Raw genomic sequence first — 18,701 nt, 5'->3', positions numbered from 1 at the left:
GTACCACATTCTACATGCTGTTTTGGGGGATGTTTTGTGTTTCTCTTTTTTGTTTTCCTTTTTGTTTGGGTGCTTCACGCATATGTTTCAAGTATTTTTATTTACTGTAATATTATGAAAGGTCAGGGGAAGGTTGTGAGCAAAACAGCAAACAACATTACTGGACAGCGTATTAACATTTTTCAGCTTTAATGTTAATGGTTTGAATGGGCCGATTTAAAAGAAAAAGGGTCTTGACGTACCTTAAAAAGTTACACGTAGATATTGCTTTCCTACAACAAACTCACCTCCCTTTGCAGAAACATAAAAAATTAAAGAGTAAATGGGTAGGGCAGGTAGTGTTGTCATTATTCAATTCAAAGGCCAGAGGAGTGGCCATTTTGATAAATAAAAGTACACCTCTGGAAATACTTGATATTGTCATTGATCTCTCAGAAATTTATGTATTTATTAATTGTAGAATATTCTCAGAACAATGGTCACTCCTAAATTTATCTACCCCTAATTATGACAACTAGTTGTTGGTGCAAGATTTGTTTCTAAAAGTTGCAGGGGGGCAGCAAAACATACTTATAAGGTGATTTCAATTTCTGTTTAGATCCTGCTCTGGACAAAGACCTGTTCCAAGTCAAAAGCAGCCAAGACGACTCAAACACATATGAAAGATCTCAATTTAGACATTTGGAGGCAGATGCACCCTTAGACTCGAGATTACTCCTTTTACTCATGCCCTCAAATATCCCACACTAGAATTGATTTGTCCTTATTGTTCTCCCAGCTATTTCTAAGAGCATTAGATGCTGAATATTTATCTAGAACTTTATCTGGTCACTCACAATTGACCTTGTCCATTTTGTTCCCAGATAAGCCCAAAACTCCCTATCGGTGGCACCTTAATCCCCCTCTCCTCCAGAGAGCTGATTTCTGCACATTCATTAGGGATCAGATTAAGTTGTTCTGTGAAAAAAGCTGTGCCTCTGCTCCCAATAGTTTTATTTTATGGGATATGTTAAAGGCCTATCTGAGGGGACAGATAATCTCCTATACAAAAGGTCTGAAAAAGCCACACACAGAAGATATTGATAAATTGGAAAAAGAGATTTTGCTCTTGGAAAAAGATTTTTTTTTAAATAGCTCTTCAGAGACGTATCAATCTTTAGTCCAGAAAAAAACTTTAGTACAATACATACAAAATTGAAAGGGCTATTTTAAGAACTAAACAGAGGTATTATGAATTGGAAGAGAACGCGCAGAAAATCTTGTCCTGGCAACTGAAGGCAGAGGAAAGCACTAGGAGCATCAATGCCATTAAAACTGAAGCAGGCTCTATCTCTTACAACCCAACAGAAATAAATTATATGTTTAAACACTTCTATTCAAATTTGTGCGAATCAGAATGGCCCAGCGATTTGACCCATATTGACAACTTTCTGTCTAAAATCGAATTGCAAAAAATTTGTGAAGGGGACCAAAAAAATCTTGACCTTCCTTTTACTCAGGCAGAAATCACAAAATCATAAAACTTCAGTCTAATAAATCCCCAGGAGAGGACAGTTTCCCCCCCGAATTTTATGAAGAATTTAAAGATTTATACCATTGATTATAGGGCTGCTCGATTATGGCCAAAATGATAATGACGATTATTTTGATCAATATTGTGATCACGATTAATTATCACGATTATTTGTTGATTTTAACCAAACATATTTTATTTTCTCATAGGTTATTTATAACTGCTTTCACATCCATATTATGCTACATTCTTCTTATGTTGAAGTTGTATGTTGTACATACATACAGCTGCAACATATGTAAATGAAAATTACCTGTCTGAAATAAATAGCGTAGGATTTTTTTTTTTTTTAAATGTATCTCTGGGAAAGCTCCTTCACTTGTTTTCAACAATAACTGATTAATGAGCTAGGGAGCGAGTGGGAGTGCAATGGACGCTGACTCTTGAATGGGTCCAGCACGGGTCGAATGGCGGGTTATTAAAGTTATACATGTTGTGTGTATGAAATTTCTGTATCGTCACTGCACTGCATTTATATGACCTATGATATTCTGGCCATGGGTCAAATTGCAGGTCCAGCAGGCTCCGTCTCACACGCCATTACTCTACCAACTGAAGTTAGTTGCATTTAATAACTTCTTCTGTGTTTTTCGCCGTGGCGGCCGCGATAGCGGAGTTACAAGCGGAAACACTTGTACAAACACAGGTTTGCCTTTCATGCTGAACAATATACAGCTGTGTTAATAACAATTAAAACTGTGGACAAATTCATAAGTGTGGCCCGATGCCGCTGTGTGGTGGGGCTGCGGGGAGAGTAAGAGGAGAGAGAGTAAAGGAGAGATCCAACACAGGCACGGCTTTACAGAAGCAATGGGTCATGTAACGCAAAAACCATATCGACATAAACAACATTGCTGCGGATGCGAGGACGTTAGGTGCACCGGTGTGACCTAGTTGAAAAATATTACTTGCGCCCTAGAGCCCTGTGAACTAACAGACACTATCTAGCACCGACTAGCACTGGTCACTGCTGTTGTCTCAGACGGGACAAAATGTTGCGTTTACTAGTAAACTGGTAAACCTTGAGACTGACGTATAACCAACTGCCATCTGTTGTGGAATTTTCCTCCTGTTACTCCATGACTGTCTACATCTAGAAACTAAGCTGCGCAGTGCAGGGAACAGCTCTGACTGGCTCATGATCAGACATGACGTGGTTAACGGAGCGGTGGATTGGCTTTGTTCAATAGATAGCAGTCGTTTACACGTCTGTCTCAAGGTTTACCAGTTTTATCAGTAAACACAACATTGTTTCCCGTCTGTGTTGTTTTCAGACTACAGCAGTGAGCAGTGCTAGTCGTTGGCGGTGCTAGTTAGCTTCTGTTGGCTCACAGGCTCTAGGGCGCGAGTAAAATTTCTCCTCTAGGACGCACCTGTGCACATAATGTCCTCGCATCATCTGCAATGTTGTTATATCAATATGATTTAATTTTGCGTTACATGACCCATTTCTTCTGTAAAGCCGTGCCTGTGTTTGGATCTCTCCTCTACTCTCTCTCCTCTACTCTCCGTGCAGCCCTGCCACACAGCGCCGGTCCACAGTTTTTGGACATAGCCCTGGCAGTGGCCAGAAAGTGTATTGCGGTCACATGGAAGTCTGATTCCCCTCTATCCATAACTAAACGGTATTTAGAAATGAATAACTGCGTGCCCTTTCTAGATTACATGGATAATGTGATGTTGGAATGTGACTGACCTTGAAATATTGTATACCTATTTTGAAATATTGGAGCATCCTTTTGGAGGGGAGGGGGGATTGTTTGTTTGGGTTTTGCTTTTGTTCTGGTAAACTTGAAAATGAAAATAAAGTACTCACAAAAAGGTTAGCATAAACTTTGAGCAAAATCTAAGAATGTGCAATTGTTTTCATGGATTTAGTCTGATTTGACACAGAATGACCTAGCTGCATGTCATTTGGCTCAAATCCTCCCACTTACATTGACTCAGGCAGGTTAGAGAGCAAGCAAAGTCTACTTAGACAGTGATACATTTTTAAAATAAAACTTGTGTTTTGCTTAAATATCTGATCCTTCTGCTATTATGAAACACAATCAGATTCAGAATCAGTTAAAGGAATATTATGATACAGTATTTACGTAATTAACATAATTAAGGTGTTGCAATGGTGAAAAGTAATAATAATAATAATAATAATAATAATAATAGCAGCAGTTGAGTATTGCACACATTACAAGCCAGTGTTATTGCACAAAACAGATAAAATAGTCCAGTTTTAACCTCTAAGTGTCTGTGTGTCAGACAATTAATTAAAGGGAGGAGTTATAAAGTTTGATGGCCATAGGCAGGAATGACTTCCTGTGGCGCTCTGTGGTGCATTTTGGGAGAATGAGTCTATCACTGAAAGTGCTCCTGTGATTGAGCAGCAAGCCATGGAGTGGGTGCGAGACATTGTCCCACTCCAATTTTGACTATTTGTAGCATTATGTCTTTTAATCTGACAAAAACACTATAATACTTTTTTACTATGTATTGGTGTGTAATTTACGGTAGTGTAAGGTGCTGGAAGAAGCTTTAAAATGGAGATTGAAAGTGCTTGAAATGTGTTTAAATTTGACCTTGGAAAAGGTGTACGTGTGGCACTTATTCACCTCATGGATACATTAAACCCCTGGACTTTAACAGCTCATGTTTCAGCAATAAAACATTCTGCACATTCAAACTGTAACTCATCCCATCTGTGTTCTCTGAGAGTTAAAGGTGTTATTTTGAGAAAAATTAAGTTAAAATATTTCAGGAAAAAAAACCACTTGCCCCATAGTCTGCTGTGAATTACGTCATTGTTTTGTTGATATGGTAGTATCTCATTCAGAACTCCTGACAGACAGAATGAGACAGTTTAGGGAATTGGCTGTACGCTGCATTACATTGGAGGTGAAAAACCGAAAATACGGCAGATATACACAAAGAACGGACACAGTGCGTCTGTTGCATTATGCACACAGCAGAGCCGGAAGCTGCACAGACTACAGACTAGGGCTGCACGATTATGGCCAAAATGATAATCACGATTATTTTGATCAAAATTTTGATCGCGATTATTCTCACGATTATTTGTTGATTTTAACCAAAACAAATTGTATTGTCACATAGGCTATTTATAACTGTGAGAGGGAGTGTGATGGACGCTACTCACAGAGAGACGGCTGATCATTATGAACGGGTCCCGCACGGGTCGAATGGAGGATAACACGTCGTGTGTATGAAACGTCTGTATCATCACTGCGCTGCATTTTTATGAACTATGATATTCTCACAATGGGTCACATCTCTGGCCCAGGTCCAGCAGCTCCGTCTCACGCTGTTACTCTACCAACTGAAGTTAGTTGCATTCCATAACTTCTTCTGTGTTCTTTGCCGTGGCGGCCGCGATAGCAGAGTAACCCGCGGTAACACTGGTACAAATACAGGTTTGCCCCTCATACTTAACAATATACAGCTGTGTTAATGAAAAAATTAAAACTGTGGACAAATGTTAGAAGTGTGGACTGGCGCTGTGTGGCGGGGCTTACCGGACAAGCGAGAGTAGAGGAGAGATTCAACACAGGCACGGCTTTACAGAAGAAATGGGTCATGTAACGCAAAATTAAACCATAATCCATATAAACAACATTGCAGCGGATGCGAAGACATTAGCACTGGTGCGTCCTAGGGGAGCTAACAGCTAACAGACGCTACTAGCACCGACTAGCACTGGTCACCACTGTTGCAAATGTTGCGTTTACTGGTAAACAGGTAAACCTTAAGACCAACGTATAACCGACTGCTATCTGTTGAGTTTTCCTCCCGTTACTCTGTCCTCTGTGACTGTCTACATCTAGAAACTAAGCTGTGCGGTGCAGGGAACTACTCTGGCTGGCTCATGATCAGACGGTAGTAGCGGTAGATTGGCTTTGCAAAAAACCCGGAGCGTTCTATGAAATGACACTTTAAAAAAAGTAATCGCTCGATAACGCATATTTGATCGTGGGAAGTCAAAATCGTGATCGCGATTAAAATTTGATTAATTGTGCAGCCCTACTACAGACCTCGCTGTTCATCTCTTTTTTTGCAGAGAGAGTGGAAACAAGTGAGTCTGCTTCAGAGCTCCGGGTGTCATAGACTGTAACCATCACGCCACAGGAACTTTGAACAAATGTAACAATATTATTGCGATCTAAACTTTGTTTTGCCTACATTAAATTACATTGGGGCAACTGTTAAGACATTCGGGGCTGAAGCCCCCGTAAAATTACCTGATGATGTGCATTACAATTGTGGGATGTCAAACAATAATACCAAGTGTTGCGCTGATATCCTTTAATTTGGCCGAGATATGATAAAGTTTGTGTTTTGTAGCTAGCTTCAAAAATTCGCTAGTAACATGCAATAAAGAGACATGAATGCAGACAGATGAAAAGAGAGAGGAGCTTAGTGTGTCAGAAAAAGTCCCCTGGCAGTCTGAAACTATAGCAGAATAACAAAGGGCTGGTCCAAAGCAAACCTAGGCCAGCTCTAACTATAACCTTATCAAAGAGGAGAGTTTTAAGCTTACTCTTTTATGTGATGACGGTGTCTGCCTCCCAAACCCAGACTGGGAGCTGGTTCCATAGGAGAGGAGCCTGGTAGCTATGTGCTATGACTCCCATTCTACTTTTGCAGACTCTGGGAACCTCAAATAACTGCATTCTGGGAGTGCAGTGCTCTAGTAGGGCAAGAGGGTACTATGAGCTCTTGTATATATTGTTTTCCTGATTGCCTTTCCAGGGGAGACTTGTCCTCCAGGGCCAACATTATAAGATAATTAACTTGGCGTTAAAATCCTTTTTCTGGTGTGTAAATGATGAGCTTGGCTTTTAATCTGGAGTTTATTTCAAACACCGCACACAGTGTACAAAACTTTTTTCTGGAACAACTAATGAGTCTTAATGAACTTATTTGAGCACCTTGATAGTGAAGATAGTGAAGAATTACAATAGTCCAGCTTTGACTATTATTCTGCATTGTTGTGAGACTATGAAAGGAATTAAACACCCAGGTGTATGATTCCTTGCTTGGGCCTCTGAAATCTACCTAATTGGTAACCTTGTACATCCCTATAACCTGAGAATTTTGAAAAGTATTGATTGGGTTTGGACACAAAAAGTAATATATCATCTGCATAAATACTACATTTATGCATCCCTCTTCTACCATAACTCCTGGAACATTTGTCTCCCCCCTTTGTCTCCCCCTTATGGCCATTAGTAGGATTTTAATTATGAAATAGAACGTGATTACTTATTACTGAGGTATGCATATCTTAATTAATCCTACACAGTGTTTCTCTGCAAAGCAGGAAAGGACTCAAAGTCAATGGTCAATCTATTGACAATCAATCTAATTTTGCTGCGGGAATGGGCAGGAGCAGAACACACACTGCAGGAGCACACGTTAATAGACTGTTTTATATAGCGCTTTTCTAGTCTTGACAGCTACGCAAAACCCTTTTATGTAGTACAGGAACCATTTACACACTGTGACAAGACTGCCATACAAGGTGCTATGCCCCAACAATGCTCCGCTGGATCTGTGAACCACGTTGCCTTGCAAACTCTTAGAAGCGCATTAATATATTTTAAAGAGACCTAACCTCCAATTCATCTTTATCCTTGGAAGTTGTGAAGTGAGCCTTGTAAAGGGACTTAAGCAACTCTATTGATGATCTAGAATGGCAGGAGGTGTGGAATTATACGTTGCATTTCTGTTTGTAATCAAACAAAATCAACCCAGTTTAAAATTATACATTGTGTGCATTTTACACCTGCTCAGAAAAACAAGATGGATCCTAATGGGTCTCTGCTCTGCTGTCAATGTAACTATAAGATTCTTAGGTTCATTCTTTGTTTCTGGTCATGTGTGAAGCAATGAAGCTACTTGTCTAGTAAATGTAAATTGTAAATGATTTGTGTCCTATCTTTGGTGCTCCAATAGTATTAGATCACAGTGCCTTCTCCGTGGCCTTCCACACGGTCACTGTAGGAATGTCAACAACAAAAGGCTATTTAGTCTACCTACTTTTGCCACTAGGAAGAATGTTTTGCTTTTAAGGGCAATGCTCCAACAAAAAAGTCATTGCACAATCTTGTAATGGAGTGTGTTCCTAATGAATACATTACATGTATGCTTCACTATTCACTGCAGACATTCTATTGAGTCTGGAATCCTTACTTGGAGTTTATTGGACCTACTCTGTAATCTTCCATACCACAAGGGTTTCCTAATCCAGTATAGCCTATTTTTTTACCTCCTCTGTAACAATAGCAAAGTTGTTATCTTTTTATTTGTCCATGTGTTTCTTTGATGTCTATTTAGGGGTTTGGTAGGGCTGGGGATAATAGTAATGCCTGTCTTAATTTCTATTGTCTACTGTTACCCTTTGGACATGTTTTGTCTGAGTTGCTCTGTTTGCTTGCTTGTTTGTTTCTTGTTGTATATGATAAATCCAATAAATATAGATAAAATCATGACTGTATTGATGTATTTGTTTAATTTTTGCATTGCTTGCTTTATTTACTGAGTTTCTGAGTTGCAGTGACCCAAATATCCTTTCCATTTAAATTTGACTGGGTTTTTGTGTTATTTTTATTTGAGGACAGTTTCTAACTTTTCATGTCCCTATGTATCCTCAGGTATTAAAGCCAGTGGTTAGTCCTGAAGTCAACCATGGATTGGGCAACAGGAGACTCATTAACTTTTCCTTGTCAGGTACGATACTAACATCCGTCTTTTTCTTGTCATCTATTTTGGTATTGGTTTACCTCACCACATAAAGCCTCGCAATGCATTCCAAACACTGTCCTCATCTGATCCTTCCTTTGACCTGCAGCTCTCTCTAGTAATTGCTGTCTTTTTTATGATGTCCCTCTAAAAGAAGTGTTAGTACAGGCCAAAAGTTTGGACCCATTCAATGTGTTTTCTTTATTTTCATGACTATTTACATTGTAGATTATCACTGAAGGCATCAAAACTATGAATGAACACATATGGAATTATGTACTTAACAAAAAAGTGTGAAATAACTGAAAACATGTCTTATATTCTAGTTTCCTCAAAGTAGCCACCCTTTGCTCTGATTACTGCTTTGCACACTCTTAGCATTCTCTTGATGAGCTTCAAGAGGTAGTCGCCTGAAATGGTTTCCCAACAGTCTTGAAGGAGTTCCCAGAGATGCTCAGCACTTGTCGGCCCTTTTGCCATCACTCTGCGGTCCAGCTCACCATGCCATGCAGGATGCTGTGGTAGCCATGCTGGTTCATTATGCCTTCAATTTTGAATGAATCCCCAACATTGTCACCAGCAAAGCACCCCCACACCATCACACCTCCTCCTCCCATGCTTCACGGTGGGAACCAGGCATGTAGATTCCATCCGGTCACCTTTTCTCCGTCCCGCAAAGACACGGCGGTTGGAACCAAAGATTTCAAACTTGCACTCATCAGACCAAAACACAGATTTCCACTAGAAAATCTCTTCTGCTTGTTGCCTCTCCTTAGCAGTGGTTTCCTAGCTGATATTTAACAATGAAGGCCTGATTTGCGCAGTCTCCTCTTAACAGTTGTTCTAGAGATTTGTGTGCTGCTAGAACTCTGTGTGGTATTCATCTGGTCTCTAATCTGATCTGCTGTTAACTTGCGATTTCTGAGGCTGGTGACTCAGATGAACGTAGCTGAGGTGACTCTTGGTTTTTAGCTCTTCCGTCTGCACTTGGGGACACATTTAAGTTTTAGCAGTTTTCCATCAAAAAAGCAAAGGTTGGCTACTTTAAAGAAACTAGATCATAAGACATGTTTTCAGTTATTTCACACTTTTTTGTTAAGTACATAATTTCAAATGTGTTCATTCATAGTTTTGATGCCTTCAGTGATAATCTACAATGTAAATAGTCATGAAAATAAAGAAAACGCATTGAATGAGAAGGTGGTTCCAAACATTTGGCCTGTACTGTATGTTTAAATCATTGCCAGTCCAACTGATTCACGTTAACTTGTTTACTTATTGTTTCTTTACCTTATGGATCTAACATACAGTATATCAATGTATGGGGTGCCATTTATAAAGCGGATCACGCTGAAAATAACAGCAACAATTTGTCACATTTATTTGGCACATTTTTTGAACATTTATATCAATGACACTGCTCTTAACTGGTTTAAATAGAATAGGTTTAGATAGAACAGAGTACATTTCACTTGGAAGTGCAACACACTTCATCATTTACATCCTCCCCCTCAGCCATGTCATTGGCCACTATGGAGTCTTGTTTCACTGACATACTTTGTCACAATCTGGCTCAAGGCCATGACAAAAGAGGGAACGAGGCTGCGTAAATGATAAAAAAGGGATTTATTTAACAAAAGAATAAACTAACCATATATTTGTGTCTCTGTAACTTAAAAAAACTCATAGCAAGATGTGGTGGTTGGGATGATCAGGCCGTGGTTGATCTCTGGATTCAATTCAATTCAATTCAATTTTATTTATAGTATCAATTCATAACAAGAGTTATCTCGACACACTTTACAGATAGAGTAGGTCCCAACAGTTCTAGTAGTTTCCTACAGAGCAAGCAACAGTGCAACAGTGGCGAGGAAAAACTTCCTTTTAGGCAGAAACCTCGGTCAGACCCAGGCTCTTGGTAGGCGGTGTCTGATGGGCCGGTTGGGGTTAGAATAAGAGTGGAAATAACAAAAATAGTAAAAAAAATAGTAGTTTGTAGCAGTTCTTTGTAATAGTTCATTGCATAGCAGGGCACTGTGGGCACTACAAGGCACAGCAGGATGCAGCTGGGCACTGCAGAATGTAGCAAGATGAACATGGCATCGCAGAACGTGGAGCGGGAACATGGCGACACCTGCCACCACGATCCTGGAGCCTCTCCGGTCCGAGGGAACATGCTGGGGAAAAAAGAACAAAAGGACATAAATGGAAAGATAGAGGAGCTCAGTGTGTCAAAGGAAGTCAGGAAGGTCAGGAGGGTCAAAGTGTGGGATAGGATACAAACCCTGGTTAGGGTAGGGGGAGAAACAGTTGGGGTTAGGGTCAGGAAGGTCAAAGTGGGGGATGGGATACAAACCCTGGTTAGGGTAGGGGGAGAAACAGTTAGGGTCAAGAAGGTCAAAGTGGGGGATGGGATACAAACCCTGGTTAGGGTAGGGGGAGAAACACTTGGGGTTAGGGTCAGGAAGGCCAAAGTGGGGGATGGGATACAAACCCTGGTTAGGGTAGGGGGAGAAACAGTTGGGGTTAGGGTCAAGAAGGTCAAAGTGGGGGATGGGATACAAACCCTGGTTAGGGTAGGGGGAGAAACAGTTGGGGTTAGGGTCAGGAAGGTCAGAGTGGGGGATGGGATACAAACCCTGGTTAGGGTCGACAACTATGACGAGAAGCAGGTGGGCCGGGTTAGGCGGACACTGCGACTCCTCACTCCCTAACAACATTCAATTCTATGTCCTAACTATAAGCTTTATCAAAAAGGAAAGTCTTAAGCCTACTCTCAAATGTGGAGATGGTGTCTGCCTCCCGAACCCAAACTGGAACCTGGTTCCACAGGAGAAGAGCCTGATAGCTGAAGGCTCTGGCTCCCGTTCTACTTTTAGAGACTCTAGGAACCACCAGTAACCCTGCATTCTGGGAGCGTAGTGCTCTTGTAGGGTTGTAAGGTACTATGAGCTCTTTAAGATAAGATGGTGCCTGACTATGAAGAGCTTTGTAGGTGAGAAGAAGGATTTTAAATTCTATTCTAGATTTTACAGGAAGCCAAGAGCCCGCGGAGTCATACCAGGCAGAGCTTTTATCCCCGCTCACAGTTCACAGCATCCGCGCCCGGTGATTCAGACACCGAACTCACAAGCAGAACAGGATGCGCCTCGTCACTTACTGGCTTACATCAGCCTCAGGGCTTGACAAGATTGACATAACATAACTGTATTCTTTTTCCTCCCCGGTGTTGCAAAGATGTAATTGAGGTCAGACTTCCTCTCAACAACCGTATGAGGACCGGCAAGCTCACAACAGGCATCAACGCAAGAACTTGATCCCCCAGACTAAACTCCTGATGTCCCGCATGGCAATCATAGATATTCTTTATCTTACTCTGTGACACTCTGTAATTATTGTGCAATTTCTCCCTCGCCATTTCACTTGCAACAAACAAACGATGCCTAAGGCCATTGACAAAATCAACCAAATTTCTTGCTGGTTTGACCTCTGCAAGATTTCTTTCTACCATCTCAGAAATACTATATTGCAAAACTCCTTCTACACTCACCTTAGCAAATGCTGAAAAACTGGTCCATGCATTTGTCTCCTCCAGACTTGATTGCTGTAACGCGCTTCTCATTGGGATCCCTAACAAAAGTCTGCAGAGATTGAATAGAATAGTGTTGCAAGAATCCTGATTAGAGTGCGAAAATATGACCACATCATACCCATTCTCCATTCACATCATTAGCTTCCCGTATCCGGCAGGATTGAAAATAAGGTATCCCTTCTTAACCACCAGTGGAAATGCCTCACCAAGCATCTCTAAGAGCTGGTCCAAGGCAAACCAGAGCCAGCTCTATAATGGTTTGTAGATGAATTTGACGACCATGAAGAGAAGCAGAGAAGAGAATGGGTGCCTTGTCTGTAGATGTATACACCTTCCCCTCCTGGTTGAGGCAAATGCTGCAACTCCTCACTCCCTAACTATAAGCTTATCAAAGACAAAAGTTTTAAGTTTATTCTTAAATGTGGTGTGGTGGTGGTCTGCTTCCTGAACCCAGACTGGGAAATGGTTCCACAAGAGAGGAGCCTGATAGCTGAAGGCTCTGGCTCCCATTCTACTATTGGAGACTCTAGAAACCACAAGTAACTCTGCATTCTGGGAGCACAGTTCTCTAGTGGGACAATAAGGTACTATGAGTTCTTAAAGATATGATAGTCAGGAAATGGAATTAAAATTCATTCCTGGATTTTACAGGAAGCCAATGCAGAGAAGCTAATACAGGAGAAATATGATCTCTTTTCTTAGTTCTTGGCAGAACAGGTGCTGCAGCAATGACTTTGCCAATTCTCTCAAAGCACTAACCAAAGCATTGACAGATTTAATTTACCATTGGATGATTTTCAAACAAGCATGCCACCCAACTTGGCTGCAAGCAATACTGGGAACCAAGCAATCGTCCCATTCCGAACAGGCATACTCTCTGTAACAACAATTTGAAGATATGATTATAAGTATTCTTTTTTACATTTAGAATCAACCAACTTTTTTTTATCCCAGATACCATTACTGTAAGAAGGCATTCAGACAAAATTAAAAACACAAGTATCCTAGTGGCCTTCCTACTTGAATCTTGAAAATTGTCTATTATATATTCTTACATCATATATCACCTTAGATTAAGTCAGAGGATCCCCCTCTGGCTACCTTTACTCCTCAAATTATGTACAAACCACTTGAAAGTAAATTTGACTCCCCAAAAAACAAGGAAAAAACAACCTTGAAAAATAAAATGAAGGGATATTACAGCAATTGTATCTACCCTTTACACACACCCATCAACAATGTACTCATTAGCAATGACACACTGATCTACATGGCAGTAACTTCACTCACATACGTATGTTTTCAGTAATCTGGAAAGCACATAGAATTCTTTAAAATACTTTCCAGCTACTATATGAAAAGAATATGCAACCACACACAAGAGCCTATGGAATTATTTGTGTGTAACAGACTTGTGCAGTAACTCGTTACCATTCTATGCCCCAATGCAAAGATCTGAAATGTTCTTTCAAAGATCCCTTGGCTTTGCCCGGAAGAGATTATGTTACAACAATACTGACTCCTTATTTGTTTATTTATTTTGTTAGCAACAATGTTTTTAATTTCAGAATATCAACTTCTCCACTAAAACTGAGAATAAAATACTCAGGATAAGACCTCTATAGAGCAGTGGTCCCCAACCCCCGTGCGGCGGACCGATACCGGTCCGTGGATCAATTAGTACCGGGCCACACAAGAAATAATAAAATATTTCCGTTTTATGTATTGTCTGAGTCTGAACGATCTTAAATTTTGAAAAACCTTTTATTTATTCTATCAATTACGTCTTTCGGGCCAATATTGAACCCACAAGTGGGCAAAATGAGTAAGAAACAAATGTCTTCGGAAGGTTTCATTGCAACGAGGAAAAGGCCCAGTGAAGAGACAGAAGAAAATTGGTGAAGAATTGATCTTGCCCTCCACTGAAGACATTTGCAATGAACTTCTAGGAGAGGCTGCTGTTAAAAAGATCTGAACTGTTCAAGTCGCTGGATGGTTATATATCGGGTAAACTGAAATGGTCCTCTTGTGCTGGCATATGCACAGACGGAGCTGCTGCCATGACCGGACGGCTGTCTGGTTTAATTGCTTGGATTAAAAAAGTAACACCTGAATGTGAATCTACACATTGTATTATTCACAGGGAAATGCTGGCAAGCCGAAAAAGTTCCACCAGAATTAAACAGTGTATTGAATGATATTGTTAAAGTTATTAACCACGTCAAAGCACACGCCCTTAACTCGCGCCTGTTTGAGCAACTTTGTGAGGAGATGGACGCAGAGCACAGACGCCTTCTCTATACACCGAAATAAGATTCCCGAGGGAAATCGCTGACCAGAGTGTTTGAATTACGAGAGCCGCTGAAAAGATTTCTCTCGGAAAAGAAGTCACCGCTGGCAGCACATTTCAGTGACGAGGAATGAGTCGCAAAACTGGCTTACCTGTGCAACATATTCAACCTGCTCAATGAACTCAATCCGTCACTTCAGGGGAAAAGGAACTGTCTTCAAGTTGGCAGATGAAGTAGCTGCAGTTAAAGCCAAACTAGATTTGTGGGGATGGCGCGTGAACAGAGGCAAATTGGACATGTTTCAAACATTAGTGGGGATTTTGGGTGAGACTGAGCCTGATCCGTCATTTTCCCAGCTGGTGCTTGCTCACCTGTCTTTGCTTTTAAAGCAGTTTGAGCACTTCTTTCCAACCACAAAAGACCCACAAACTGGCAAGGAATGGATCTGCGACCCATTTGTCAACAAACCAGATGAATCTACCATGTCTGTGCAAGAAGAAGATCAGCTGCTGGAGATAGCAAATGACGGTGGCCTTAAAAGTATGTTTGAGACAACCACTCTGCCAGTGTTCTGGATTAAATAATGGCAGAATACCCTGAAATCGCCACCATAGCACTGAAAACCCTGTTGCCATTTCCGACATCCTATCTGTGTGAAGCGGGGTTTTCTGCAGTGACAGCAACCAAACAAAACAACGGAGTAGACTGGGCATAAGCAACACACTTAAGGTGTCATTGTCTCCCATCACCCCCAGATGGGACCGTCTCGTTGCAGAGAAACAAGCTCAGGGCTCCCATTGATTGATCGTTATTATGAGTTAAAACTTTCATGAAAATAAAATTTTCCTTATATTCGTTTTTGTGGCGTATCTTATTTTGAAGGGATGTTTAAACGTTACCATAGCAACAAGAGTCAGAGAGCGTTAGGCCAGTGGTCGAGAGGAGAGTATTAGTGCGTGTGAGTCTTAGCGGGTACACCAACATGCGGAAGCCTTATCATGGTTGCAATTGTCACCGTGGCCTTGCTACACGTTCTGCAAGGCCTATTACATCCTGCTACGCTCTGCGGTGCCTTGCAAAGTCCATATCTTTTATTGTGACTATTATTGCCACTATTCATTACACCCTCATCAGGCCCTATCAGACACCGCCTACCAAGAGCCTGGGTCTGCTCAAGGTTTCTTCTTAAAAGGGAGTTTTTCCTCGCCACTGTCGCACTTAATGCTTGTTCTTGAGAGAATTAGTGGAATTGTTGGGTCCTTGTAAATTATAGTGTGTCCTAGACCTACTCTGTGTCTTGTAGTTACTGTTGTTATGAATTAATACTATAAATAAAATTGAATTGAATTACACCTTCAAGTCAATATTGGAAATCCTGCAACATGTAAAGCTACAGTGGGGCTCAAAGGTTTGGGCACCCCAGGTAAAAAAAAATATTCCATCCATCCATCCATCTTCATCCGCTTATCCGGTATCGGGTCGCGGGGGCAGCAGCTCCAGTAGGGGACCCCAAACTTCCCTTTCCCGAGCCACATCAACCAGCTCCGACTGGGGGATCCCGAGGCGTTCCCAGGCCAGGTTGGAGATATAATCTCTCCACCTAGTCCTGGGTCTTCCCGAGGCCTCCTCCCAGCTGGACGTGCCTGGAACACCTCCCTAGGGAGGCGCCCAGGAGGCATCCTTACCAGATGCCCGAACCACCTCAACTGGCTCCTTTCGACGCGAAGGAGCAGTGGCTCTACTCCGAGCTCCTCTCGGATGACTGAGCTTCTCACCCTATCTCTAAGGGAGACGCCAGCACCCCCCTGAGGAAACCCATTTCGGCCGCTTGTACCCTGGATCTCGTTCTTTCGGTCATGACCCAGCCTTCATGACCATAGGTGAGGGTAGGAACGAAAATTGCCCGGTAGATCGAGAGCTTTGCCTTCTGGCTCAGCTCTCTTTTCGTCACAACGGTGATGGAATGTAATACCGCACCGGCTGCTCCGATTCTCCGACCAATCTCACGCTCCATAGTCCCCTCACTCGCGAACAAGACCCCAAGGTACTTAAACTCCTTCACTTGGGGTAAGGACTCACTCCCCACCCGAAGAAAGCACTCCATCGGTTTCCTGCTGAGAACCATGGCCTCAGATTTAGAGGTGCTGATCCTCATCCCAGCCGCTTCACACTCGGCTGCGAACCGATCCAGTGAGTGCTGAAGGTCACAGACCGATGATGCCATCAGGACCACATCATCTGCAAAAAGCAGCGATGAGATCCCGAGCCCACCGAACTGCAACCCCTCCCCGCCCCGACTACGCCTCGATATCCTGTCCATAAATATTACAAACAGGATTGGTGACAAAGCGCAGCCCTGGCGGAGGCCAACCCTCACCTGGAACGAGTCCGACTTACTGCCGAGAACCCGGACACAGCTCTCGCTTTGGTCATACAGAGATTGGATGGCCCTAAGAAGGGACCCCCTCACCCCATATTCCCGCAGCACCTCCCACAATTTCTCCCGGGGGACCCGGTCATACGCCTTCTCCAGATCCACAAAACACATGTAGACTGGTTGGGCATACTCCCAGGCCCCCTCCAAGATCCTTGCGAGAGTAAAGATCTGATCCGTTGTTCCACGACCAGGACGGAATCCGCATTGTTCCTCTTCAATCCGAGGTTCGACTATCGGCCGAACCCTCCTTTCCAGCACCTTGGAGTAGACTTTACCAGGGAGGCTGAGAAGTGTGATACCCCTGTAATTGGCACACACCCTCTGGTCCCCCTTTTTGAAGAGGGGAACCACCACCCCGGTCTGCCACTCCTTAGGCACCGTCCCAGACTTCCACTCAATGTTGAAGAGGCGTGTCAACCAAGACAGCCCCTCCACACCCAGAGCTTTCAGCATTTCTGGACGGATCTCATCAATCCCTGGGGCTTTGCCGCTGTGGAGTTGTTTGACTACCTCAGCGACTTCCACCAGGGAAATTGACGACAATCCCCCATCATCCTCCAGCTCTGCCTCCACCAAAGAGGGCGTGTCAGCTGGATTTAGGAGTTCCTCAAAGTGCTCCTTCCACCGCCCTATTACCTCCTCAGTTGAGGTCAACAAGGTCCCACCCTTACTGTATACAGCTTGGATGATTCCTCGCTTCCCCTTCCTGAGGTGGCGAACGGTTTTCCAGAAGCACCTTGGTGCCGACCGAAAGTCCTTCTCCATGTCTTCTCCGAACTTCTCCCACACCCGCTGCTTTGCCTCTGTCACAGCAGAGGCTGCAGCCCTTCGGGCCCGTCGGTACCCTGCAACTGCCTCCGGAGTCCTCCGAGACAACATATCCCGGAAAGACTCCTTCTTCAGTCGGACGGCTTCCCTGACCACCGGTGTCCACCAGGGTGTTCGTGGGTTACCGCCCCTTGAGGCACCTAAAACCCTAAGACCACAGCTCGCCGCCGCAGCTTTAGCAATGGAAGCTTTGAACATTGTCCACTCAGGTTCAATGCCCCCAACCTCCACAGGGATGCACGAAAAGCTCCGCCGGAGGTGTGAGTTGAAAGTCCGTCGGACAGGGGCCTCCTCCAGACGTTCCCAGTTTACCCGCACTACCCGTTTGGGCTTACCAGGTCTGTCCAGAGTCTTCCCCCACCCCCTGACCCAACTCACCACCAGATGGTGATCAGTTGACAGCTCTGCCCCTCTCTTCACCCGAGTGTCCAAAACATACGGCCTCAGATCAGATGAAACGATTATAAAATCGATCATTGACCTTTGGCCTAGGGTGCTCTGGTACCAAGTACACTTATGAGCATCCCTATGTTCGAACATGGTGTTTGTGATGGACAATCCATGACTAGCACAGAAGTCCAACAACAGACAACCACTCTGGTTTAGATCAGGGAGGCCGTTCCTCCCAATCACGCCTCTCCAAGTATCTCCATCATTGCCCACGTGTGCATTGAAGTCCCCCAGCAGAACTATGGAGTCCCCTACTGGAGCCCCATACAGGACTCCATTCAAGGTCTCCAAGAAGGCCGAATACTCCGAACTCTTGTTTGGTGCATATGCACAAACAACAGTCAGAGTTTTCCCCCCCATCACCCGCAGGCGTAGGGAGGCGACCCTCTCGTCCACCGGGGTAAACTCCAACGCAGCGGCGCTCAGCCGGGGGCTTGTGAGTATCCCCACACCCGCCCGGCGCCTCACACCATGGGCAACTCCGGAGTAGGACAGAGTCCAACCCTATCCAGGAGAACGGTTCCAGAACCGAGACTGTGCGTAGAGGTAAGCCCCACCAGATCTAACCGGTAGCGCTCCACCTCCCGCACAAGTTCCGGCTCCTTCCCCCACAGAGAGGTGACATTCCACGTCCCCAGAGCCAGCCTCTGCCGCCCGGTTCTGGTCCGTCGAAGCCCCTGACCTTCGCTGCCACCCATATAGCAGCGCACCCGACCCCTTTGGATCCTCCCACAGGTGGTGGGCCCATGGGCTGGAGGGAGAGGTGCCACGTTG

At 43.5% G+C, this 18,701-nt stretch overlaps 1 protein-coding gene across 1 annotated transcript in view; it reads left to right on the top strand.

The window, feature by feature from the left end:
* The window catches only part of LOC116676964 (E3 ubiquitin-protein ligase HECW1), a 194,835-nt gene that overhangs the window by 43,788 nt on the left and 132,346 nt on the right, over positions 1 to 18,701 (top strand). The window contains 1 exon segment of the mRNA XM_032507731.1: positions 8,242 to 8,317. Within this exon segment, the coding sequence (XP_032363622.1) occupies positions 8,242 to 8,317 (76 nt within the window).

This window comes from Etheostoma spectabile, unplaced genomic scaffold (assembly GCF_008692095.1).
Source record: "Etheostoma spectabile isolate EspeVRDwgs_2016 unplaced genomic scaffold, UIUC_Espe_1.0 scaffold00004148, whole genome shotgun sequence".
Classification (NCBI taxonomy): domain Eukaryota; kingdom Metazoa; phylum Chordata; class Actinopteri; order Perciformes; family Percidae; genus Etheostoma; species Etheostoma spectabile.
The sequence above is the reverse complement of the archived record's forward strand: the minus strand, read 5'-3'. Positions and strand labels throughout refer to the sequence as shown.